We start from the raw sequence: 27,442 nt of genomic DNA, 5'->3' as shown, positions 1-27,442 counted from the left end.
GTTGTGTGTATAGATGTGTGTGGATGTACAGGTGATTGTGTGTACAGGTGTGTGTATAGATGCATGTGTGTATATACAGGTGGGTGTATAGATGCATGGGTGTACAGGTGGGTGCCCTGCCCAGCAGCACCCTACATGTTACTATCATGTGCAAACAGCCCGAGGCATGAAGTCACAGCCTCCCACAGAATGCCCCTCCATGGACAAACATTCCTACGTGACTGGCTACACCTAATAAACAGATGAAATAGTCCTGCGGCACAATACTAGATATTAATCTGAGCCCGCTATCGTACACTACTCGCTCAGTACTCATACTCCACACAGCACGGACACAGATCACTACGCGGGGACGAGCGGCGAGCTGTGCTAAAATCTGATTGGCTGAAAGTCCAGACCGTCACACCTATTGGCTGTTGGTATCAAAGGAGGCAAAAGGTGACCAGCGCGCTCTCCGCGTCACTGACTACGACGTGCTGCTGCTCAGTGTGTGCCGGCTGCTCGCGTGTGGCATCATGGCATCAGCTGGCAGTGTCTCCTACTTTAAGAGAGCTAGTGTCCTGTGGATGGCCGTCATCACCCTGGCCATGGGCTACTTCACAGTAAGCACTCGGTGACGCGTCCTGCTGTGTCCGCGCTGTGGGGGCCCCTGTACCTGCGGCTCCCTCACTGGGCGGCACGGACCTCTTGCTTTCTTCTTTATTCTCTTTGGGGAAATGAGCCTGAAATAACAATAGATTTTCTATCATGGCGTCGCTGTGGGTGAGAAATCTCCTAATACTGTAATGGTGCTGTGTTTACCCCGTAAGGACGCAGCCAGTTTTACCTTCTTGCTTTGTTTTCCCAAATGTGTAATTTTTTCTTTAATTTTTATCTGGTGATGGCAAAGGGTTTTTTGTTCAGTTAATATTGAGCAGATTTAAGTGTAGTGACATGCCACTATATACCGTAAGACCCCTCCATACAGTGTGAGCCCCTATATAGCTCCTGTATATACAGTATGAGGCCCTGCAGTCTCCTATATACAGTATGAGCCCAAAATATCTCCCTATATACAGTATGAGCACCACATAGCTTCATGTATACATTATGAGCCCCACATATCTCTCTATATACAGTATGAGCACCACATAGCTTCATGTATACATTATGAGCCCCACATATCTCTATATACAGTATGATCCCCCACAAACCCCCTATAGAGTGAGCCCCAACAAACCCTCATATATTTTAGCCTCCTATATACAGTGTGAGCCCCCACATAGCCTTTTATATACAGTATAAGCCCCCATATATCCTCTGTATATAGTTTGAGCCCCCACATAGCCCAGTATTTACAGTATTAGCCCCATATCTACAGTATGAGCCCTCTCATAGCCCACTATATAGAGTATGAACCCCCACATAGCCTCCTATATACAGTATGATCCCCCATATAGCTTCACTATATACAGTGTAAGCTCCCACATAGCCTCCTATATACAGTATGAACCCCCATATAGCTTCAATATATACAGTGTCAGCTCCCACATCGCCTCCTAAATACAGTATGAACCCCCATATAGCTTCTGTATATACAGCGTCAGCTCCCACATAGCCTCCTATATACAGTATGAACCCCATATAGCTTCTCTATATACAGTGTCAGCTCCCACATCGCCTCCTATATACAGTATGAACCCCCATATAGCTTCAATATACATATACAGTGTCAGCTCCCACATAGCCTCCTAAATACAGTATAAACCCCCATATAGCTTCTGTATATACAGTGTTAGCTCCCACATAGCCTCCTATATACAGTGTGAACCCCCATATAGCTTCTGTATATACAGTGTCAGCTCCCACATAGCCTCCTATATACAGTATGATCCCCCATATAGCTTCAATATATACAGTGTCAGCTCCCACATAGCCTACTATATACGGTATGAACCCCCATATAGCTTCTGTATATAGTGTTAGCTCCCACATAGCCTCCTATATACAGTACGAACCCCCATATAGCTTCTCTATATACAGTGTCAGCTCCCACATCGCCTGCTATATACAGTATGATCCCCCATATAGCTTCAATATATACAGTGTCAGCTCCCACATAGCCTCCAATATACAGTATGATCCCCCATATAGCTTCTGTATATACAGTGTTAGCTCCCACATAGCCTCCTATATACAGTACGAACCCCCATATAGCTTCTCTATATACAGTGTCAGCTCCCACATCGCCTCCTATATACAGTATGATCCCCCATATAGCTTCAATATATACAGTGTCAGCTCCCACATCGCCTCCTATATACAGTATGAACCCCATATAGCTTCTGTATATACAGTGTTAGCTCCCACATCACCTCCTATATACAGTATGAACCCCTTATAGCTTCTCTATATATAGTGTCAGCTCACACATCGCCTCCTATATACAGTATGATCCCCCATATAGCTTCTCTATATACAGTGTCAGCTCCCACATCGCCTCCTATATACAGTATGAACCCCCATATAGCTTCTGTATATACAGTGTTAGCTCCCACATAGCCTCCTATATACAGTATGAACCCCCATATAGCTTCTCTATATACAGTGTCAGCTCCCACATCGTCTCCTATATACAGTATGATCCCCCCATATAGCTTCTCTATATACAGTGTCAGCTCCCACATCGCCTCCTATATACAGTATGAACCCCCATATAGCTTCTGTATATACAGTGTTAGCTCCCACATAGCCTCCTATATACAGTATGAACCCCCATATAGCTTCTCTATATACAGTGTCAGCTCCCACATCGTCTCCTATATACAGTGTGAACCCCCATATAGCTTCTGTATATAGTGTTAGCTCCCACATCGCCTCCTATATACAGTATGATCCTCCATATAGCTTCAATATACAGTGTCAGCTCCCACATCGCCTCCTATATACAGTATGAACCCCCATATAGCTTCTGTATATACATTGCTAGCTCCCACATAGCCTCCTATATACGGTATGATCCCCCATAGCGCTTCTCTATATACAGTGTCAGCTCCCACATCGCCTCCTATATACGGTATGAACCCCCATATAGCTTCTGTATATAGTGTTAGCTCCCACATCGCCTCCTATATACAGTATGAACCCCATATAGCTTCTCTATATATAGTGTCCGCTCCCACATCGCCTCCTATATACAGTATGATCCCCCATATAGCTTCACTATATACAGTGTCAGCTCCCACATCGCCTCCAATATACAGTATGAACCCCCATATAGCTTCTGTATATACAGTGTTAGCTCCCACATCGCCTCCTATATACAGTATGAACCCCCATATAGCTTCTGTATATACAGTGTCAGCTCCCACATCGCCTTCTATATACAGTATGAACCCCCATATAGCTTCTGTATATACAGTGTCAGCTTCCACATCGCCTCCTATATACAGTATGATCCCCCTTATAGCTTCACTATATACAGTGTCAGCTCCCACATCGCCTCCTATATACAGTATGAACCCCCATATAGCTTCTGTATATACAGTGTTAGCTCCCACATAGCCTCCTATATACAGTATGATCCCCCATAGCGCTTCTCTATATACAGTGTCAGCAACCACATAGCCTCCTATATACAGAATGAACCCCCATATAGCTTCTGTATATACAGTGTTAGCTCCCACATAGCCTCCTATATACAGTATGATCCCCCATATAGCTTCACTATATACAGTGTCAGCTCCCACATCGCCTCCAATATACAGTATGAACCCCCATATAGCTTCACTATATAGTGTCAGCTCCCAAATAGCCTCCTATATACAGTATGAACCCCAATACAGCTTCTGTATATACAGTGTTAGCTCCCACATAGCCTCCTATATACAGTATGATCCCCCATAGCGCTTCTCTATATACAGTGTCAGCAACCACATAGCCTCCTATATACAGAATGAACCCCCATATAGCTTCTGTATATACAGTGTTAGCTCCCACATAGCCTCCTATATACAGTATGAACCCCCATATAGCTTCTGTGTATACAGTGTTAGCTCCCACATAGCCTCCTATATACAGTATGATCCCCATATAGCTTCTCTATATACAGTGTCAGCTCCCACATCACCTCCTATATACAGAATGAACCCCCATATAGCTTCTGTATATACAGTGTTAGCTCCCACATAGCCTCCTATATACAGTATGAACCCCCATATAGCTTCTGTATATACAGTGTTAGCTCCCACATAGCCTCCTATATACAGTATGAACCCCCATATAGCTTCTGTGTATACAGTGTTAGCTCCCACATAGCCTCCTATATACAGTGTGAACCCCCATATAGCTTCTGTGTATACAGTGTTAGCTCCCACATAGCCTCCTATATACAGTGTGAACCCCCATATAGCTTCTGTATATACAGTGTTAGCTCCCACATAGCCTCCTATATACAGTATGAACCCCCATATAGCTTCTGTGTATACAGTGTTAGCTCCCACATAGCCTCCTATATACAGTATGATCCCCATATAGCTTCTCTATATACAGTGTCAGCTCCCACATCACCTCCTATATACAGAATGAACCCCCATATAGCTTCTGTATATACAGTGTTAGCTCCCACATAGCCTCCTATATACAGTATGAACCCCCATATAGCTTCTGTATATACAGTGTTAGCTCCCACATAGCCTCCTATATACAGTATGAACCCCCATATAGCTTCTGTGTATACAGTGTTAGCTCCCACATAGCCTCCTATATACAGTGTGAACCCCCATATAGCTTCTGTGTATACAGTGTTAGCTCCCACATAGCCTCCTATATACAGTGTGAACCCCCATATAGCTTCTGTATATACAGTGTTAGCTCCCACATAGCCTCCTATATACAGTATGAACCCCCATATAGCTTCTGTGTATACAGTGTTAGCTCCCACATAGCCTCCTATATACAGTATGATCCCCATATAGCTTCTCTATATACAGTGTCAGCTCCCACATCACCTCCTATATACAGAATGAACCCCCATATAGCTTCTGTATATACAGTGTTAGCTCCCACATAGCCTCCTATATACAGTATGAACCCCCATATAGCTTCTGTATATACAGTGTTAGCTCCCACATAGCCTCCTATATACAGTATGAACCCCCATATAGCTTCTGTGTATACAGTGTTAGCTCCCACATAGCCTCCTATATACAGTGTGAACCCCCATATAGCTTCTGTGTATACAGTGTTAGCTCCCACATAGCCTCCTATATACAGTGTGAACCCCCATATAGCTTCTGTATATACAGTGTTAGCTCCCACATAGCCTCCTATATACAGTATGAACCCCTTATATGACAACCATCAGCCGCTATGACAGCCCACCTATCCTACAGCTGTGTAGTAGGAGGTGGGGTCCACAATCTGAGCTGGTTCAGACTGGTTGCTCCTCGGCTCCATGTATGACACATGTTGTGAAGGGGTTGAACACGCACCGTATTTGTGAAATTTGTGATTTTCACATTATCTCTTCTTTGCAGTGGACAGTTTTTTGGCCGGCACAAGTTCCTTATGAGCAGCTGGGGCCGGTAGGATCATTCACACAATATGTGGTGAAGAGTTACTACACTGTCTTGTGTTACGGGTATGTATTCTTCTAATTCATGGTTCTCCCACTGGGGAAAGAATCACAATTCCTAGAGGAAGCAGCATTCATTAATCAAAACTACAGCAAGCACCCCACCTACAGTAATATGGGCGAATCCAGATCACCTCTTCTATCGGGATGGAAGTGGATGATGCCTGGTGCCTACGAAGTGAAATCAGACCAACTCCCTGGCTGTTCAATATTCCCTCCCATAAAAAGTTAATAAAAGTTTGCTATATGCTCTCCATAATGAATCCACTGACAAACACAGCTCCATCCTGAAAAAAATCGTCCCCATAAGACTGTCATCGAAAAAAAAAGTTATAGTCCACGGAATGTGACAATAAAATGGTGAATAAAAAGGTTTATCAAAAAGTCTAAAACTTGCAGCAATGCCAAGGAGGCTAAGAGGTTGTCCCTGATTAGAAGAATAGGGCTGCGTTCTTCCAAACCGTAGTTCATGGGAATTGAGCTGCGGGACCAGACTCAATCCTTGAAAGTTCACACGAGCCTATAAAAAATAGTCTTTCATCCTGAAAGCTTGAATGGTTTTCACCCATATTGCCATCTGTGGGCCCTTTTTTTTTTACATCCGCATGGCATATATACATTATAAAATGTACAAGGGCCCTCACTCCTCTTGGTATTTGTTATAATCTACTGTATGTGATTATTGTTATGCTGTAATGTCTATTGTCTGTACAAATCCCCTCTGAAATGTAAAGTGCTGCGGAATATGTCGGCGCTATAAAAATAAAATTTATTATTATTATTATTATTACAAGATTAAATACAGTTTTGTATGTGAATAATGGCAATGTATCTGTAAGAATCGGATGCTACATAGACGATCTATATGGGATCCAGTATAGTTACTCTATAAACTTGAATAGGCAAATCTCATCCGACGTATGGAAGAGACAAGGGCATGCTGCGATTTATCTTTGACATGCAGATTCAGTCTGTGAAAAAAAAAAAGTTCATCCCAGCAGCCTTATTGAATAAAATTGGCCTGCGGGCTGTCCGTGTGATGCCATTTTTTTCCAGCTCACAAAATGAAAATCCGGTTCTATCAACGTTGCCTAAAGGGGCGGCACTTTTTCAAGATTAAAGAAGATAAGTCTTTCTAATCCTGTACTACCACTTCTAGGCTGGAATCACACATGCGTCTTTTCCTCTTCGTTTTTTGGAGCAAACCGCTTCTCCGCGGGTCAGCGCTCTCCTCGATTGACAATTTAGACCAGCGGCATGAACTCTCTGCTGGCTGGGACTTTGTGTTCTCCGTTTCTGCTCGGAGACAGGTTTGTGGCTGCAGCATCGGAGGAGCACAGCGGCACTGGATCTGGCAGGAAACGGGAGATAACAGTAGGCTCAAGCGATTCCCGCAGCCTCAGTGTAGTGCTTACAGGTTCAGTGTAGTGCTTACAGGTTCAGTGTAGTGCTTACAGGTTCAGTGTAGTGCTTACAGGTTCAGTGTAGTGCTTTCAGGTTCAGTGTAGTGCTTTCAGGTTTAGTGTAGTGCTTACAGGTTCGGTGTGCTTCCAGGCTCAGTGTAGTGCTTCCAGGCTCAGTGTAGTGCTTCCAGGCTCAGTGTAGTGCTTCCAGGCTCAGTGTAGTGCTTACAACCTCAGTGTAGTGCTTACAGGCTCTATAGGAAAGTGCTTGTAAGAACTGGGCCCGATTCATCATGAATGAGGGGGGTGCTGGAGTCAGGCGCTCCTGATTTATGAAGAGGTGCACGCCCCCTCATGAATCTGGAGCATCTGACGAGCATCATGTGCCTCCGCACTCTATGCCTGAAATCTTCATCAGATACTGGAGCGAGATTTCTGGGAAATGCTGCAGCTCGCCTTGCATTAGACAGACTGTGGCGTTACTCCCCTGCCGTACCCCGTCCCTCCCCCGTTCCACCTGTTTCGCATAGCTGGGAGAAACTGGTGTGAAGACGCCAAAAGTCCCAAAATGTAGGTACACACGGGGTTTTTTTGCGACTTTTCGTAGCTTTAACATCAGAATTCTGGCATGACAGCTTTGATAGATCCAGCCCTGGGTGTTTGGCCACTTCTGCTAATTTGCAGAATTGCACAACACATTGTAAGCAATAGAATGAATAATCCCTGTGTTCTTGAGAGCTGACAGTATTTGTAATAACAAGTAAGTTGCAAAGTTGTGATTTTAACCATTAAATAAATGACCTGTAAGGGGGATTCTTGATGGAGTATTTTGAGCCTAGAACAGAAATATTTTACAGAGGAACAGAAAATATAAGGACTAGTAACTTCTTCAAGCTAAATTTACTTTTGGCTTTGGGTGAAAAAAGCAAAGCTTGATGTGTGTTTCTGTTCCCACCATCATTCCTTATAGCCATGGGGATTGTGGCCACAGGGACCTCACTTCTTCCCAGTGATTCACATACTAGGGCCTGATGCTAGTCTTGGCACTAACATTCTGCTCCTGCAATGAGCTGGCCTACTGGTGTAGCCTCAATGCAGCCTTTGTCCTGAATCCCCCTGAAATGGTGGTGTCACGGCGGGTGGTGCGTCTATTCTTGTCCTACTGAGCCGGCGGATGGTTAATATTAAACTTACAATTCTAAAATTAGCTCCCAGCATCATGGACCACAGAATCCGCACAAGGTAAAGGAAAAGTCACGCCATTGTGGATAGATTAACACAGTAAATGAGAAAAATCTGTTTGTGGTTTATTTAGTATTTATATTACTCACTTTCCGTATATATCGCCATTAATGCCGCACCACTTCACAGACATCATCACTGTCCCCATTGGGGCTCACGATCTAAATTCCCTATCAGTCTTAGAAGTGTCTAGGAAACTCACACAAACACGGGGAGAACATACAAACTACTTGCAGATGTTGTCCTTGGTGGGATTTGAACACAATACCACAGCATTGCAAAACTATAGTGCTTACCACTGAGCCACCATGCTTTTCTAAATATAGTACAGCGCTAACCACTGAGCTACTGTGCTTCCCTAAATCTAGTACAGTTCTAACCACTCAGCCACCATACTGCTCTAAATGTAGTACACCTGAAACCACTGTGCCACCATGCGTTCCTAGATATAGTACAGTGCTAACCACTGAGCCACCATGCGTTCCTAGATATAGTACAGTGCTAACCACTGAGCCGCCATGTTGCCCTATAGATAATACAGTACTAACCACTGAGCCACCATGTTTTTCTAAATATAGTACAGTGCTAACCACTGAGCCACCATGCGTTCCTAGATATAGTACAGTGCTAACCACTGAGCCACCATGCTTTCCTAGATATAGTACAGTGCTAACCACTGAGCCGCCATGTTGCCCTATAGATAATACAGTACTAACCACTGAGCCACCATGCTTTTCTCAATATAGTACAGTGGTAAAACGGGCATTTTCCAGCGCCATAAAACACAGGCCAGTTTAGCAGATCCAAGCTCTTGGCGCATTGCAATGTGTAGTGTTGCTTGGTTGGTACGGGGCAGCAAGGCCGGTTATTTTGTAATGGCTCGCTCACACTGGCGTATAAACTGGACTAGTCCAATCTGATAAAAATGTCAGATTGCACTCATACCAATGTTATTCAATGAGGCCGTGCAGATCTGGGGGTTTTTTTCTCAGATGTTTTCTGCATGAGAAAAAAAATTGCAGCATGTTGTGATTTCACTCCGGAATAGGTACAGTGCAAGCAAAATATCACATGCCAAACGGAGCATCGGAGCGGCATCCGACTGTCATGGATACTTTATAATTCTGTAAGATTAATAGCTGCGGAGTATAAGACGGATTGTACAAGGACAACACACGGATGACACGTGAGAAAGAAATCATCCCACTTTACTGGATGAGAATCGGACTGTCTTTTTTTAGGGTATGTGCACACGTTGCGGATTCTGCTGAGGATGCTCAGCAGATTCTGCTGCGTTGTACAGTACCATTAAAGTCTATGAGAAATGAAAAACGCTGTGCACATGTTGCGTATTTTTCCATTCGGATTTTCTGCGGATTTAATTCCGCAGCATGTCAATTCTTTGTGCGGATCCGCAGCGTTTTGACACCTGCTCCATTATAGGAATCTGCAGGTGTCAAAACGCAGGGGAAATCCGCACTAAATCTGCAGGTCATTTTACCTGTGTATTTAGCCAAATCCGCGCGGAAAAATCTACAGGGTAATCCGCAACATGTGCTCATACCCTTAGTTTTTTCTTATACGCCCGCCTTAGACTGGTTTGATACGTTATCTCTATGGTGCCCATAAGGCCACTTCATGTGCTACCATTATTACAGTAGGGCAGAACAATGAATTTCTTTATGTCGCATTTGTGAAGGTGACCCTTTTTCCGGGCAGCTGAGGTGGTCCGGACTTATACTGAGCACAACTCGTTTCTGAACAGATTCTGACCCTTTTCTAATTAGTGGAGGATACCCTCTCTGCCCTGGTGTTCTCTGTACGCCAGGTTCAGAGCTGCAGGGCTCCGCTCACATCGGTGCCGAACACCCTCTGAGAGGATTCTTTGTTGCACATAGTGTAATTTATTCCTAGGAAACACAATCGCGGTTTATACAGAGCTGGTTTTCCCTTTAAATGATGACCAGCATGGCAAAATCTGATTACCCCACAATAAGTCCGAGTGGTCCATGAGGTGATGGATCCTTGGTAAGCAGACGCCATGACGGAGATGTGACCACAGCCCCTGCTGCCGCTCTCCAGCCTGTGGAGACAGATTTGCTCTTTGGCCTCTTGTAACAACCTCCGATATGGACACAAAATGGAAGATAGCTGAATGATAAACTTCAGGGGCACAGTCCACATTCCTGCAGGGCTCGAGCCCCGGCACAACCTACTGTAGTTCGGCTAGTTAACCCTTTCCTACATGACGGCTCACAATGAGGTCTGAATTACGGTCATTAACTACAGTGCGTCGTATTGATACATCCTGAGGATTTTGCAGGAACAGAATGGCGGGGGGTTGAGCAATCGTTGGGGGTCTCAGGACCCCAATATTTGCCTGGCTGCCCTGTGGTCTTTTTGCAGCACTGCTGTAATAATGGGGCAGTTGGCTATTGCTGTTCATGCAGTGTCCTGGTATCGTGTGCACAGCGCCTCACACAGTAGTGCCTGTACTTGTTATTATTCTGCCATCCTTACAGCCTTCTGTCTTGTTTCAGATATGGAGTATCGTGGGCCATTCACATTGCTGAGGCTCTATATAGCTTACGGATCTGCAGGTCAGTATAGAACTGGAAAGCTGTGTGTGGTCACTGAGTATTGTTTGCTGTGTTTGGGGGCTTCACCCTATACCTTAGGATGTTAGCTAAGGGCTCATTCAGACATCAGTTTTTCACATCCGAGCGCTTGCCATGTTTTTCACAGATAGTACTCATACCTAAAATACTAAATGGGACCGTTCACATGTTCCTGATATTTCCCAGGATGAAAAAAATGCCTGATCCGTGTGTCAAATCAAAATTGGCAACGCAAGTCCAAAAAAATCTGACAACAATCAGACACCCTCCTTATACTGTCCAGTTTTCACGGACGATAGAAGATAGAGAAACTTTCTGTTTGTTTCTTACCCGAGAGAAACTGATGAAACTCTGACGGTAAAAACTGACGTCGCCCAAACCGTGACGGTAAAACTGACGTCGCCCAAACCCTAACGATAAAAACTGTCGCCGTCCAAACCCTGACGGTAAAAACTGACATTGCCCAAACCCTGACGGTAGAAACTGACCTCGCTCAAACCCTGACGATAAAAACTGACGCCACCCAAACCCTGACATTAGAAGCCTACCCCGCCCAAACCCTGAAGGTAGAAACTGACGCTGCCCAAACCCTGACGGTAAAAACTGACGTTGGCCAAACCCTGACAGTAGAAACTGACCCAGCCCAAACCCTGACGGTAAAAACTGTTGCCGCCCAAACCCTGACGGTAAAAACTGATGCCACCCAATACCTGACAGTAGAAACTGACGCTGCCCAAACCCTGACGGTAAAAACTGACGTTGCCCAAATTCTGACTCTAATATGCACAAATCACCGATGAAACGCTGACTGATTACATCATATAAGGAAAGCACTGACATGTGAGTGAGCCCTTCTCTGGACAGGGAACATGATGTGCAGGGACGTTCCCCACCCCCACTACGCCACTCTATTATGGCCCCAACTCTAGGCCAGACTAATGCACCTTCGGTGTTTATTCACATATTGTAGATTTTGTTGCAGAAAATATTACAACTAACCAATTCTTCCAAAATAATCACAAAAAATTCTACGTCCAAATCTGTGACCTGTGAATTCACCCTTAGAGTATGTGCACACGGGAGTATTCTGCAGAATGTCCGCTGGGGACAAATACTACAGACTCCCTATTGGAATTGCTGTACGTTTCGCCTTCTGCATTGTAAATGGTGAAATCGATCTGCAGCGTCGCTTAGTTTACACTGTCTGCACTGTGTAAATGAGGCATTGTGAAATCTTATCAGCAATGCTGGTGCAGTAAGTGTACGCCTGTGTGCCCACATCTATGGGGTGAGTCTGCACATAATGGTACTGAGAAGTGAGGACAACACATCTCTCGCCTCGGGGTGGGGAATATTAGGGAACAAGGTGTTGGAAGCAGGAGACATGATGTATATACAGGGCATGTGTAAATGGCAGGTCTGTGAGCGGGGTATAATGCTCCTATAGTATACCGGGAGAACATATACATAATCTTGTGGTCTCCACTGTGTGAATGGGACCTTAGGATGCATTTGACGTATGCGCCGAGAGCTTTACTAGTGCATACACCAAGCAGGACATGTTTACACTGATTGATTGCATTGCCTGAGACGCTTCTTACCACCCTCCCTCTGGTTCCTGAGAAAACACAAGACAGTCATATGGTGCGGTGTGATCCTACAGAGTACACAGTGTGAGTACATAGGGATATATAGTAACTGTACTTCACCACAATGACATGTCTGCTACACGGACAATATATTACTCTGGTGCTCGAGTCACAGCATTTTTGTTGGACGTCCATTCCGATCTTTAGGTTTCCTCTTGAATCACCACTATTTTTTACAAATGGGAAACATCATTTGAGCTATTACTCAAAGTGCACACTAGATGGCAGCATGTTCCAGTAAAAAATCTCATTGATTCAGCAGCAAAATTCTTATCACTTGAGATGATGGAACCTGTTGTCAGGACCCTGGGTCCAGAGGCCACGGCAGCATTCTGTGGCCCCAGATGGGATTCCTACAAATCACCTACCTGCCGGCATCCCTGGGGCCCCTTCCAATTAATAGCTCTGGCACCAGGGCATGTGTGTCACACAGGAATGACGACGTCGTGCCGGGCTACCGTATCAAGAGATGACAAACATTCTAGCAGGTAGGTGGTCCGCAGAGGTCCCATCTGGAGGCCACAGATACTGATGAGACCAATGGTCCAGAGTCCTGCTAATTATATTTCTCATCTCTACATAGCATGCCTCTGATTTCAGAGTAGGGTCTGTGCGTATGTGGCAACAAAAGCAACGTGAAAGTGAAATCTGTACTTATGCTACCTTTACAGACGATTGTATATCTCAATAAAATAGGAAAAATTTTCAGCAGGATAAAGCGTGTTCCTGCCTTTTTCCCATTCACTTGCATTGCACTGGGTTCTCTTAGTGCCATGCAACAGACTTTTTATTCTTTCATACAGAATAAAACACAAAGTAGTGATATCAAGCAGTAAATCTAACAGATGCATCTTATTTTACATCTGGTGAATATTATTTATAGATGAAACTTTACTTGAAATCTTTCTTTTTCCAGTGCTAAAGGGATCACCGACTCTGGAGCCAGGGTGCTGTGGTTTCTACAAACCTTCCTCTTCGGAATAGCCTCTCTCTCTCTCCTCCTTTCATACAAGCCAGGAAAGAAACGGAGATAGACTGGAAAATAAAGACTGAACCGTGAACCAACACCAATGTGCTTTCTGGATTAATACAGAGTTTAACCCTTTATTGATTTCAGGGACCAATCATGTTATATCCTACTAAAATCCTTAATTTCCAAGTCATTCAGCATAATAACCCCGTACCGGCCCAATGTGAACCCAGATAAGTTCCAGAAATGCCATGAGAATTCTGAGCGTGTGATGTAGCAATAAAGACATACAAGTGTAACTGTGCGGGATGAATGTGGGGGCTTTTCTTCCCACTATTAATCGCATGTCATGAATCAGCTGATTCTGGAACCTAGAGAATAAACTGATTTTTGTAGTTTGATTAATGTAAATGTTTTTGTCTAGCTTGATGTCCAACCAGTGTACTTGTTTATCTGCATCAAAAATTTCAGAAACGATTGCGCACATTGTCATATGATGCGCCATTTATTATTATTATTATTGTTATTATACATTTAAATAGCCATTTGCAGGGAATCTAGGCATTAAGGAAGAACTTACATTGATGACTTCCGTTTACTGGCCTAGCTTCAATATCATCGATGCCAAATTATCAAGTTGTACTTACTGAACATGTCATAGGATATGTTGCCCAACTGGATCTCAGCACTGTATATACTTAAAGGGGATGTCCAGCCACTAAACATATAGGAAAAAAACACCCCTGTGGTCAGATGCCCGTTCAGACTGAACAGTAAGTACAGAGACCATTGGGATACCCGGGCAGACTAGAGGTTATATAAGTTTATCTTTTTGGAAGTTTAAAGGCTAGACAACCCCTTTTAACTCCTTCATGACAAGAGGTATTTTCGTTTTTGCGTTTTCGTTTTTTGCTCCCCTTCTTCCCAGAGCCATAACTTTATTTTTTCGTCAATATGGCCATGTGAAGGCTTGTTTTTTTGCGGGACAAGTTGTACTTTTGAACGACACCATTGGTTTTAATATATCGTGTACTGAAAAATGGGAGGAAAAATCCAAGTGCAGTGAAATTGCATAAAAAAAGTGCAATTCCACGGTAGTTTTTTTTTTCTTTTTCTTTTTACCATGTTCACTAAATGCTAAAACTGACCTGACATTATGATTCTCCAGGTTATTATGAGTTGATAGACACCAAACATGTCTAGGTGCCATTTTCCGATACCCGTAGCGTCTCAATTTTTCATGATCTCGGGTTGGGTTAGGGCTTATTTTTTGCATGTCGAGCTGTAGTTTTTATTGATACCATTTTGGTGCAGCTATGATCTTTTGATCACCCGTTATTGCATTTTATTGAAATGTAGCAGCAACCAAAAAAACGTAATTCTGGCGTTTTTAAATTTTTTTCTCGTTACACCATTTAGTGATCAGGTTAATTATTTTTTTATATTGATAGATCGGGTGATTCTGAAATGGGAGATACCAAATATGTGTATGTTTGATTTTTTTTTTTATTTTGAATGGGGTGAAAAGTAGAGTGATTTGAACTTTTATATTTTTAAAAACTTTTTTTTTTTTTTTTTTTTACCTTTGGCATGATTCAATAGCGTCCATAGGCGACTAGAAGCAGCAATCATCCAATTGGTGCTGCTACATACAGGCGATGATCAGATCGAATGTGTGTAGCAGAAATGCTCACTTGCTATGAGTGCCCACCACCGGGCTGCGCGCATAGCAATCCGGCAATGACAACCATAGAGGTCTGCTGGAGACCACTGGTTGTCATGCCGACCCATCAGTGACCCGCGATCATGTGACGAGGTTACCGATGGGCGGGATCAGAAATTGACAGCGACATTTAACTAGTAAACAGCCGCTGGTGAATCGCGATTCCACCCTCGGCTTTTGCGGGCACATGTTAGCGGTATATAGCAGCTGACGTGCCTGGAAAGGTGCAGGCTCAATTCTGGAGCCTCCACCAAACAGGGGGAGTCCGACATCGGCGTACTATTACACCTAATGTTGGAAAGGGGTTAAAGGGAATCTGTCAGCAGGTTTTTGCTGTGGAATCTGATAGCAGTATAATGTAGAGACAGAGATCCTGATTCCAGGGATGTATCACTTACTGAACTGCTTGCTGCAATGTTGATAAAATCCCTGGTTTGTCTGATGTATATGTAGCAGGGCTGAGTGTATATGTAGCAGGGCTGAGTCTTCTGGCCTGTGTATAACCCCGCCCACATCCCTGATTTGCAGTTTCCTGTGTACATTGTCAGCATGCTGCCAATCAGTGGTGGAGGAGGGGTTACAAAGAGTAGCCTGACTGGTCTGCACATGAGATGTAGTCCTCTAGTGATAACATACTGATTATTTTAAAAATACAACACACTGTCTAGTAAGCGAAACCTTTCTGCAATCAGGCTCTATGCCCTCACATTATGCTAGTCTCAGATTAAATAGCAGAAACCTGCTGAACATTCCCTTTAATTATTTAGCCTTAAATGAAAGGAAATGTTGCTTCACTTTGCCTACCCTGTCTGAATGAAGAGTTTGCCAGATCTACACAATGTGACCACTGGACTGAAGTGTGCTGCATTGCCAAGAACCAAAAAGCGTGAGAGATTTAGAATGGAGCACATGGTGATGATTATTTATATAGCACCATTGATTCCATGGTGCTGTGCATGAGAAGGGGTTACATATAAAATACAGATATTACTTAAAGTAAACTAATAATGATAGACTGGTACAGAAGGAAGAGGACCCTGTCCTTTTGGGCTTCCATTCTACAGGATGGTGGGTTAGGGCAGCTCCAGTGGTGGTGAGGAGGCAGGGGGATCATTGCAGGCTGTAAGCTGTCTTGAAGAGATGGGTTTTCAGGTTCTGTCTGAAGGATCCAAATGTGGTGGATAATCGGTCGTGTTGGGGCACAAAATTCCAGAGGATGGGGGATATTCGGGAGAAGTCTTGGATGCGATTGGGTGAGGAACGTGTAAGTTTGGAGGAGAGAAGGAGGTTTTTGGAAGACTGGAGATTACGTGAGGGAAGATAACAAGAGATTAGTTCGGAGATGAACGTAGGAAAAAGGTTATGGAAGGCTTTTTAAGTCAGTGCTAGTAGTTTGAACTGGATACGTTGAGGAATTGGGAGCCAATGAAGGGATTTCCAAAGGGGAGGAGTAGTGATTAGAGAGATGAACTAGTCGGGCAGCAGAGTAACGCAGGTAGGCCACAGAGGAGAATGTTACAGTAATTGAGGCAGGAGAGGATGAAGGCATGCACAAGCATGAGGAAAGTACAGATTCTGTTTCAGTTTAAAGGACAGGGCAGAGTCAAGGGCTCCTCCGAGGCAGTGGATTTCCGGTACAGGAGAAAGAGTGATGTTGTTTACTGTGATAGATAGATCAGGTAAGGAAGATACATGAGATGGAGGGAAGTTACTGACTTCAGTTTTGTCCACATTGAGCTTGAGGAAGCGAGAAGAGTAGGAGTATATGGCTGATAGACACATAGATGTTGGACAGTAGAGAGGTGATTTCTGGGCCAGAGAGGCAAGGTCTTTGACGCAGAAGGAAGAGAGGATGTGTAGTAGAAGGCAGTGGTCAACTGTGTCATAGGCAGAGGACAGGTCTAGAAGGAGAAGTATAGAGAGTTGGCCTTGGTTGTAAGTAAGTCGCTAGAAATTTTGGTCAGGTCAGTTTAAGTAGAATGGTGGGAGCCTAAGCCAGATTGCAGATTGTTGGAGAGAGTTAGATGAGAGGTGGGAGTAAAGTTCAGTGTGAACATGCTGCTCAAGGAGCTTGGAAGCGAATGAGAGCAGCGATATGGGGTGATAGATGAACATAGCTGTTGGGTTCATTGATGGATTTTTGAGGATAGGCATGATTGTGGCATGTTTGAAAGCAGAAGGGAAGGTGATTGCTTGAAGAGATGAGTTAGGGATGGGATGAGTGTGATGGTGAAGTTGGGGAGGGGATGGGGTCAAGTTCACAAGTGGTGAGATGTCATTTAGAGAGGAGACGAGTAAGATCTCCTTTAGTGATGTTGGAGAGGGAGATTATTGGGGTTAGTGCATTGGTCTGATATACAAAGGGGTTCTGGTGGTCAAACAATAAAGATTTGCCTTGTTTGGTCGATCTTATTTTTGAAGTGTGTGGCAAAGTCCTCAGCAGAGATAAATGAGGTCGGAGGGGGCAGTGGAGGGCGCAGGAGGGAGTTAAAAGTTTTGAATAACCGTTTGGGGTTATAGGATCATGAAGATACGAGGGATGTAAAGTATGTCTGCTTAGCAGAGGTGAGTGCTGACTTGAACGTGAGTGTTGCTTGTTTGAATGTGGTGAAGTCATCTTGCAAATGTGTTTTCTTCCAATGCTGCTCAGCAGCCCTGGACACTTGCCAAAGCTTTTTAGTGAGGCTATTGTGCCAAGGTTGTCTATTGATTCATCTCACTCTGACATGCCTGAGAGGGGAGACCCTGTCAATAGCTGATGTGAGAGTGGCATTGAAGAAAGCAGTGTCTGTGTCATGGAGTCAAGATATGGATGTCAGTGGTAGAATAGAGTCGGATAGTGTGTGTCTAGATGTGCGAGGTTTCTGCGGGGCTGCGCTAGTTGCTGGACATGGGTGACAGGTGAGCAAGACAGGGATAAGAACATGAGTCAGAGTGAGGAGGTTATGAGGTTAGATAGGGAGCAGAGTTGAGTGAAGATAAGGTCTAATGTATGTCCTGGGTGGCTGAGGAGAACCATTGAGGTAAGTCCAAAATATGAAGTAAGAGACAGGAGTTTGGAGGCTGCTGACTGGCAGGTATCAGTTGGGATGTTAAAGACACCCATGATGATGGTGGGAATGTCAGCAGAGAGAAAGTGAGGAAGCCAGGTGGAGAATTCATCACTAAAGGCAGTGGCTGGACCTGGAGGTTAGTATATGATAGCCACTTGGAGTTTGTAGGGAGAGTAGATGCAGATAGAGTGAACTTCAGAAGAAGAGATGATAAGGGAGGGTAGAGGTGGGATTGGGTTGAAGGTGCAGTTTGTAGAAAGGAGAAGACCAACTCCTCCACCATGTTTGTTGCCAGAGCGAGGAGTGTGGGTGAAGTGGAGGCTGCTGTAACACAGCGCAGCAGGGGACGCAGTGTCGGAGGATGTCAGCCAAGTTTCGGTGAGGCCCAGGAAGAAAAAGTTGAGAGAGGGAGCATAAAGGGCACGGGTTTTACGTAGGAGAGATTGCTGTAGTTCATATTAGGTAGGGAGTGATAGGAGAAGGAATAAATGGTAAGTATCAGCTGTGGGGGTCCCGGATTGAGAGATATGTTGCCAGCAGTGAGAAGTAGACGAAGGAGAAGAGTGGTCGGCTTGTTCTATGTTTTAATAGGAGAGATCTGAGGTTGAGGAACAGGTCTGCAGATGAGGTCAGGTGGGGAGGTAAGAGGGAAGGAGAGATGATTTCGTTAGAGGATGCTGGGTTAGGGGATAGCAAAGGTGAGTAAGAATAAGAGGAGCAAAAACTGTAAGGGCATATGTATTCATGGTGAAAGAGTAAGTGTGGCAAAATAGAAAAACTAAGTACATTTAATAAATAGTGACTACTCATACCTTCTGTTCACTTGTCCATTTCTGGTACATTTCTGCTATGCACTTAAAATCAGCACTTAAGTTCTTATGTACATCACCTGTACTTGCCATGAAACCACATGGCAGATTGCAGAATCACATGTTCTTGTTTGTCAAGGAAATCCTATGGTCACCACATTGGAATACAGCCTTAAGCTGTTTCAGGCCGGAGTCACACTACAGCGAGATACGGCCGAGTCTCGCAGGTTAAAACCAAGCTCTGGCACCAGGACTCCGGAGCGCAGCGTGCAGCTCCATGTATTGCTGTGCGGCTGCACACTCCGCTCCGGAGTGCCGGCGCCAGAGCTTGGTTTTAACCTGCGAGACTCGGCTGTATTACGCTGTGTGTGATCCCGGCCATAAAATCACACTTTTTGCCCAGGGTGGACCTGCCCAAAGGTTTATTTACCTGTGTCCTGCCTTGAGATCATTAGGGATTATGAGCTATACAAGAGATAACAATTGTCTGCTGGTGTGCTTAGGTCCTGGACAGTAGTTGTCACCAACTCGGCTGGAACAAAGCTAGTAAACTTCTTAGTAACCTGAAAGAGGAATTTAGGGTTCTTTGGACTTTGTTGCTGTAAAACTTTGGATGTATAGTGAGATTGTCTCTTTAAAGGGAATACAGCAATACCCTTACATGACCAGTCTGTTACTGAGAAATCAGCATTTGAATTGATATGCAAATGAGGCGGAAGATCTATAGACGATATGAAGCCTTTATCATTTCAGCTCTATTCCTCACCCAGCACTGCTTTCTCCTTCTGATTGACAGCTCCTTTTCCTGTAGTCACGCAGCATAGAGGCTTTCAGTCAAACAGGTGGAGGTAGCTCAAGGCGGTGTGGTTGACCGGCTCACTCGGCTGCTTAACACCTTCATGACCCAGCCTATTTTGACCTTAATGACCTGGCCATTTTTTGCATTCCTGACCAGTGTCCCTTTATGAGGTAATAATTCAGGAACGCTTCAACGCATCCTAGCGATTCTGAGGTTCTTTTTTCGTGACATATTGGGCTTCATGTTAGTGGTAAATTTAGGTCGAAAATTTTTGCGTTTATTTGTGAAAAAAATGGAAATTTGGCGAAAATTTAGAAAATTTTGCAATTTTCAAATTTTTAATTTTTATTCTGTTAAACCAGAGAGTTATGTGACACAAACTAGTTAATAAATAACATTTCCAACATGTCTACTTTACATCAGCACAATTTTGGAAACAACATTTTTTTTGTTAGGAAGTTATAAGGGTTAAAAGTTGACCAGTGATTTCTCATTTTTACAACAAAATTTACCAAACCATTTTTTTTAGGGACCACCTCACATTTAAAGTAACTTTGAGGGGTCTATATGGCAGAAAATACCCAAAAGTGACACCATTCTAAAAACTGCACCCCTCAAGCTACTCAAAACTACATTTAAGAAGATTATTAACCCTTCAGGTGCTTCACAGGAACTAAAGCAACTCCACGAAAAAAAGGACATTTTAATTTTTCCAACAAAATTTTTTTTTTAGCATCAATGTTTTCATTTTCACCTGGGCAACAGGATAAAATGGATCCTAAAATGTGTTGGGCAATTTCTCCTGAGTACACTGATGCCTCATATGTATGTGGTCAAACCACTGTTTGGGCGCACGGCAGGGCCCTGAAGGGAAGGAGCGCCATTTGACTTTTGGAATGGAAAATTAGCTCCAATAGTTAGCGGACACCATGTCGTGTTTGGACTGCCCCTGTGTGCCTAAACATTGGAGTACCCTCACAAGTGACCCCATTTTGGAAACTAGACACCCCAACGAACTTATCTAGATGCATAGTGAGCACTTTGAACCCCCAGGTACTTCACAAATTGATCTGTAAAATGAAAAAGTACTTTTTTTTCACAAAAAATTTCTTTTTGCCTACATTTTTTCATGGGCAACAGGATAAAATGGATCCTAAAATTTGTTGGGCAATTTCTCCTGAGTACACTGATACCTCATATGTGCTCATAAACCACTGTTTGGGCGCACGGCAGGGCCCTGGAGGGAAGGAGCGCCATTTGACTTTTGGAATGGAAAATTAGCTCCAATAGTTAGCGGACACCATGTCGTGTTTGGACTGCCCCTGTGTGCCTAAACATTGGAGTACCCCCACAAGTGACCCCATTTTGGTAACTAGACACCCCAACGAACTTATCTAGATGCATAGTGAGCACTTTGAACCCCCAGGTACTTCACAAATTGATCTGTAAAAATGAAAAAGTACTTTTTTTTTCACAAAAAAATTCTTTTTGCCTACATTTTTTCATGGGCAACAGGATAAAATGGATCCTAAAATTTGTTGGGCAATTTCTCCTGAGTACACTGATACCTCATATGTGCGTCATAAACCACTGTTTGGGCGCACGGCAGGGCCCTGAAGGGAAGGAGAGCCATTTGACTTTTTGAATGGAAAGTTAGCTCCAATCATTAGCGGACACCAGGTCGCTTATGGAAAGTATGTAGTGTACGTCAGGTTGGTGTGTGTGGTAGGGTATGCACCACACACCCACCAACCTGACGTACACTACGCCACACACACACACCAACCTGACGTACACTTCGCCACACATACCAACCTGACACTACATCAGGTTGGTGTGTGTGGCGTAGTGTACGTCAGGTTGGTGTGTGGTGTGGTGTAGTGTACGTCAGGTTGGTGTGTGTGGTATAGTATACACCACACACACACCAACCTGACGTACACTACGCCACACACACACACATCAACCTGACGTACACTACACCACACGTACCAACCTGACACTACATCAGGTTGGTGTGTGGCGTAGTGTACGTCAGGTTGGTGTGTGGTGTGGTGTAGTGTACGTCAGGTTGGTGTGTGTGGTATAGTATACACCACACACACACCAACCTGACGAACACTATGCCACACACACCAACCTGACGTACACTACGCCACACATACCAATCTGATACATCAGGTTGGTGTGTGTGGCGTAGTGTACGTCAGGTTGGTGTGTGGTGTAGTGTACGTCAGGTTGGTGTGTGTGGTGTAGTACACACCACACACACCAACCTGATGTACACTACGCCACACACACCAACCTGACGTACACTACGCCACACATACCAACCTGATACTACATCAGGTTGGTGTGTGTGGCGTAGTGTACGTCAGGTTGGTGTGTGGTATAGTGTAGTGTACGTCAGGTTGCTGTGTGTGGTATAGTATACACCACACACCAACCTGACGTACACTATGCCACACACACACACCAACCTGACGTACACTACGCCACACATAACAACCTGATACTACATCAGGTTGGTGTGTGTGGCGTAGTGTACATCAGGGTGGTGTAGTGTAGTGTACGTCAGGTTGCTGTGTGTGGTATAGTATACACCACACACACCAACCTGACGTACACTATGCCACACACACACACCAACCTGACGTACACTACGCCACACATACCAACCTGATACTACATCAGGTTGGTGTGTGTGGTGTAGTGTACGTCAGGTTGGTGTGTGTGGTGTGGTGTACGTCAGGTTGGTGTGTGTGGTGTTGTGTATGTCAGGCTGGTGTGGGTGAGTTCTGTAGTGGAGTGTCAGGATGTGTTTAGTCCATGGACGTGTGATGAATTCTGAAGCATTCATTCAAACACAGTCCAGGTTTGTCGGGACACGTTTCACATTGGAAACGAGTTTCCCTTCTTGTCCCCTTTTATAGCATACCCGGCACCGTTTTTTTTTTCTCTCCTCACGGGGAAAATGTTGCCCTGGTACCATACGGGAAACTTGAGTTCCAGGGGTGCTGGGGCGCGCTCCGTCCTCCTCTCCAAAAATCATGGCCTTTATCACCGCCTCCTGGAAATCAAGGAAGGAGTGGTTCTGGCCTGCACATCGTGATAGCACACATGCGTTATACAGTGCCATTTGTACGAGGTACACAGCCAGTTTTTTGTACCACACCTTCGCTTTCCGCATGGCACTATAGGGCTGGAGGACTTGATCAGAAAGATCAACCCCCCCATGTGATGGTTGTATGCCAGGACACAGTCCGGTTTGTGGACCGGTACTGGGGTACCTCAAATGGTGGTGGCCGTGGTGCCGGGACCATGGATTGTGGTCAAGACAAAGACATCTCTTTTGTCTTTGAACTTGACCACAAGCATGTTGCCGCTACATTGGGCTCGAGTCTCACCCTTTCATAGAGGCTGCTCAATTAGCGGCAAAGGGAGACCCCTCTGGTTTCTGCGCATGGTACCGCAAGCGACGGTAACTCTGGCAGAGAGGGATTGAAATAGTGTGATGCTTGTATAAAAGTTATCAACGTACAGATGGTAACCTTTATCAAGCAGAGGGTGGACCAAATCCCACACTATTTTCCCACTCACCCCCAAAGCAAGTGGACATTCTGGGGGCTGGATCCTACTGTCCTTTCCTTGGTAAACTCTAAAGCTGAACGTGTACCCTGAGGTACTCTCACACAGCTTGTAGAGTTTCATCCCGTACCTTGCCCTTTTGCTGGGCAGGTACTGACGGAACTGAAGCCTCCCTTTGAAGTGGATGAGGGATTCATCTACACAAATTTCCCTTTCGGGAATGTACACTTCAGCAAACTTGTTGTTGAAGTGTTTGACGACTGGCCGAATTTTGAACAGTCTATCAAAATTCGGGTCATCGCGGGGAAGGATTTCAGTGTTGTCCCTGAAATGAAGAAATTTATGAATAGCCTCAAATCGTTTCCGAGTCATCACCATGCCAAATACAGGAGTTTGATATAAAATATCAGTACTCCAGTATTGGCGAATTTCTGGTTTCTTGACAATCCCCATGTGAAGGACCAGTCCCCAATATTTAATCATTTCTACAGAGTCCACAGGACTCCAAGTAGAGAATGAAGAAATTGGGTGTTCTGCCAAAAATTGTTGGGCATACAAGTTTGTTTGCTCCACCATGAGACTGACGATTGACTCCGAGAAAAAGACTTTGAAAAAGTCTATTTCCCTGAAGTTGGCAGTCTCAAACTGGATTCCTGACTGGGGAACAAAATCAGGAACCCGTGGAGCAAAATTTTCAGGGACGGGGGTCCAGGAGGGAGCACTAGTGCTAGGTTGGGCGTCACTAGCACTAGGTTGGGGGAAACTCACACTTGGCTGTGAGACTTCCTCCAAGATACCCGACTCTTCCTCTAAGGCCTCCGACTCTTCCTCCCTGGGCTCCGGACGATTTCTCGTCCTGCGACATCTCGGTGGTGGCAAGTCTGTGTCGCTGGAAGAGGAAGCGTGGGAGGAATAGAGAAAGGTGGGGTCATCTCTATCACTATCAGTATCAGAGGCAATAATTTCATATGCCTCCTCAACTGAGTAGACCCTTTGGGACTGGGATGACTGGGATGAGCGGGACATTGTGCGTGTGGTGTGTGTGCGTGTGTAAAAATCCTTTATTATAGTGTGCGTGTGCGTGTGTATGTGCGAGTGTTTGGTGAAACTTTTTACTGGAGAATGGGCTGTCAGGAGGGGACTGTCAGGCGCGCAGGCGGCAGGAGGGGACTGAGGAGATGGAGATGGAACCAGCGGCAGCAGCAGGGGGGTGATCAGGGGGGCAGGGGGTGATCAGGGGTGATCACTGGGGCTGGGAGATGGTCACCAGGGGCAGAAAGGGGCTGTCAGGCGCAGGAGGGCGCTGAGGAGAATTAGGTGGAGACGGAACCAGCGGCGGCAGCAACAGTGGGGGCGATCAGGGGTGCTGGGGGGTGATCAGGGGTGCTGGGGGATCACCAGGGGCAGAGGGAGGCTGTCAGGCACCGGGGGGCAGGAGGTGGCTGAGGAAATAAGGAAATAAAAAAACCTGCAGCAGCAGGGGTTAATCAGGGGTTAATCAGGGGGGCAAGGGTTAATCAGGGGGGGCAGAGGTTAATCAGGGGGGGCAGAGGTTAATGAGGGTGATCACTGGGACACAGGAGGGGGCTCTCAGGCACAGGAGGCAGTACGCGGCTGAGGAGCTCGCAGATGTGGATCAGCAGGTGGATGATCGGGGGTGCTGGGGGAGATCGGGGGTGCTGGGGGAGGATCAAGGGTGCTGGGGGATGATCAGGGGTGCTGGGGGATGATTAGGGGTGCTGGGGGATCACCAGGGGCAGAGGGGGGCTGTCAGACACCGGGGGGCAGGAGGTGGCAGAGGAGATAAAGAAATAAAAGAACCTGCAGCAGCAGGGGTTAATCAGGGGGGCAGGGGTTAATCAGGGGGGCAGGGGTTAATTGGGGGGCCAGGGGTTAATCGGTGGGCAGGGGTTAATGAGGGTGATTACTGGGGCTCTCAGTCACAGGAGGCAGTAGGCGGCTGAGGAGCGCAGAAGAGGTAACAGCAGGTGGATGATCGGGAGTGCTGGGGGAGATCGGGGGTGCGGGGGGAGATCGGGGGTGCTGGGGGAGGATCAAGGGTGCTGGGGGATGATTAGGGGTGCTGGGGGATGATCAGGGGTGCTGGGGGATCACCAGGGGCAGAGGGGGGGATGTCAGGCACCGGGGGGCAGGAGGTGGCGGAGGAGCTAAAGAAATAAAAGAACCTGCCGCAGCAGGGGTTAATCAGGAGGGCAGGGGTTAATCAGGGGGGCAGGGGTTAATTGTGGGGCAGGTGTTAATCAGGGGGGCAGGGGTTAATGAGGGTGATTACTGGGGCTCTCAGTCACAGGAGGCAGTAGGCAGCTGAGGAGCGCAGAAGAGGTAACTGCAGGTGGATGATCGGGGGTTCTGGGGGGAGATCGGGGGTGCTGGGGGGAGATCGGGGGTGCTGGGGGAGGATCGGGGCAGGGGTGAGTGAGCGGAGGTGGGAGGGGCTGGAATTAGGCGGTGGAGGAGAAAGTTATACTACCGGAAGGCAGTGGCGGCAGCGGCGATGACAGCGGCGGCGGCGATCGCAGGTCAGGGCGGCAGTCTGGCACCTCGTTCCTCAGCTTCCACGGACAGGATGAAGTTGAGGAACGAGGCAGCCATGATTTTACCCCGCCCCTCCACATTTGATTGGAGGGCTAGCGTCACATGGACGCTAGCTCCAATCAGATGCGAGGGGGGTGACAAAAAGGTCACTGGGAGTGATCGTATCCCCGGGGGGGCGAAGCCACCCCCCCTGGGGTCAAGTCTAGGTCCCTCTGTACCGGCGGGTCGGGTGAACTTTCATTGAACCCGCTCACCCGACCCGCAGGAGGGAGATCTTTTCATGACGCCGCATAGGCGTCATGGGTCGTTTTGCCACGACTTTTCAGGACGCCTACGTGGCGTCAAAGGTCGTGAAGGGGTTAAAGAGCTAGTCACAGGAACACTTTCCGTTTAAGTTTTCAACTGATTTATTAAATCCATACTGCATAAACCAGTCCAAAATTAGGTAAACCAACACGGCCCTTCTAATATAACGGGAAAACAAAATAACATACAGTACAGTCTGTATGGCTGCGGGGATCTGTCCGCTCAGGGGAACAAAAACAAGGTTCAGTTCTCTATAACACAAGCACAGCTCTGGAGATCTCATCTCCAGTCACACCAAACAATGAATGAGTCCAAAGGTTCCACATTTAGCCTCTGGACTACACCCTGAGGTGGAGATATGGTAAACAGGCTCCCATCCACTCTTCAGATGTTCACAAAAACCCAGCCCTTAATGAGGCTAATTAACCCCTCTCAGCACTGAAGACCTGCTCTGTGTAGCACAAATGATCAGATGATCGCAGCAAGTAAAAAAAAGTTTTTAAAGGTACATGAAAGTTGAAATCACCCCCCATTCAAAATAAAACAATAAAGAAAAAAAAAATACACATATTTGGTATTTCTGTGTTCAGAATCGCCCAATCTTTCAATAAAAATAAAAATAACTAATTTGATCGGTAAATGGCATGACGAGAAAAAAAAGTCAAAACGTCTACTCCAAAATGGCATCGATAAAAAGTCAGCTCGGCATGCAAAAAACAAGTCCTCACCCAACCCCAAACCACATAAAATGGAGACGTTACAGTTTTGTTTTTTTTAAGAAACTCTTTTCACCACTTAAAAAAGAATCTAGACATGTTTGGTATCTACGAACTCATAATGACCTGGAGAATTATAATTGCAGGTCAGTTTTATCATTTAGTGAACATGATAAAATAGCAAAACAAAAATCAACTGTGGAATTGCACTTCACTGCGCTTTCAATTTTTTTCCCGTTTTCCAGTACACTATATGGCAAAACCAATGTTGTAATTCAAAAATACAACTTGTCTCGCAAAAAAACAAGCCCTCACATGGCCATATTGACGGAAAAATAAAAAAAGTTATGGCTCTGGGAAGAAGGGGAGCAATAAACGGAAACTCAAAAACTGAAA

General features: G+C 45.4%; 1 protein-coding gene across 1 annotated transcript; it reads left to right on the top strand.

Annotated features, from left to right (window-relative positions):
• Nucleotides 1-444: 444 nt before the first annotated feature.
• Nucleotides 445-13,897, top strand: TMEM254 (transmembrane protein 254). Its single transcript, XM_073574775.1, has 4 exons — nt 445-602; nt 5,517-5,620; nt 10,800-10,859; nt 13,443-13,897. Exons 1-4 carry the CDS (start codon nt 516-518, stop codon nt 13,558-13,560), a joined length of 369 nt encoding a protein of 122 aa, XP_073430876.1. The 5' UTR covers nt 445-515; the 3' UTR covers nt 13,561-13,897.
• The last annotated feature ends 13,545 nt before the right edge of the window (nt 13,898-27,442 follow it).

The sequence above is a fragment of the Dendrobates tinctorius genome, unplaced genomic scaffold (genome assembly GCF_039654945.1).
Source record: "Dendrobates tinctorius isolate UK_male_01 unplaced genomic scaffold, ASM3965494v1 ptg000040l, whole genome shotgun sequence".
In the NCBI taxonomy this organism is placed as follows: domain Eukaryota; kingdom Metazoa; phylum Chordata; class Amphibia; order Anura; family Dendrobatidae; genus Dendrobates; species Dendrobates tinctorius.
Note: the sequence above shows the minus strand (reverse complement) of the source record. Positions and strands in the feature narration are given on the sequence as shown.

Bases quoted from the DNA above. Each gene is read 5' to 3' on its own strand.
- TMEM254 (XM_073574775.1), top strand. From the start codon at position 516: ATGGCATCAGCTGGCAGTGTCTCCTACTTTAAGAGAGCTAGTGTCCTG. The intron at 603-5,516 runs GTAAGCACTCGG...TCTTCTTTGCAG, and splicing joins TGGCCATGGGCTACTTCACA to TGGACAGTTTTTTGGCCGGC. The intron at 5,621-10,799 runs GTATGTATTCTT...GTCTTGTTTCAG, and splicing joins TACACTGTCTTGTGTTACGG to ATATGGAGTATCGTGGGCCA.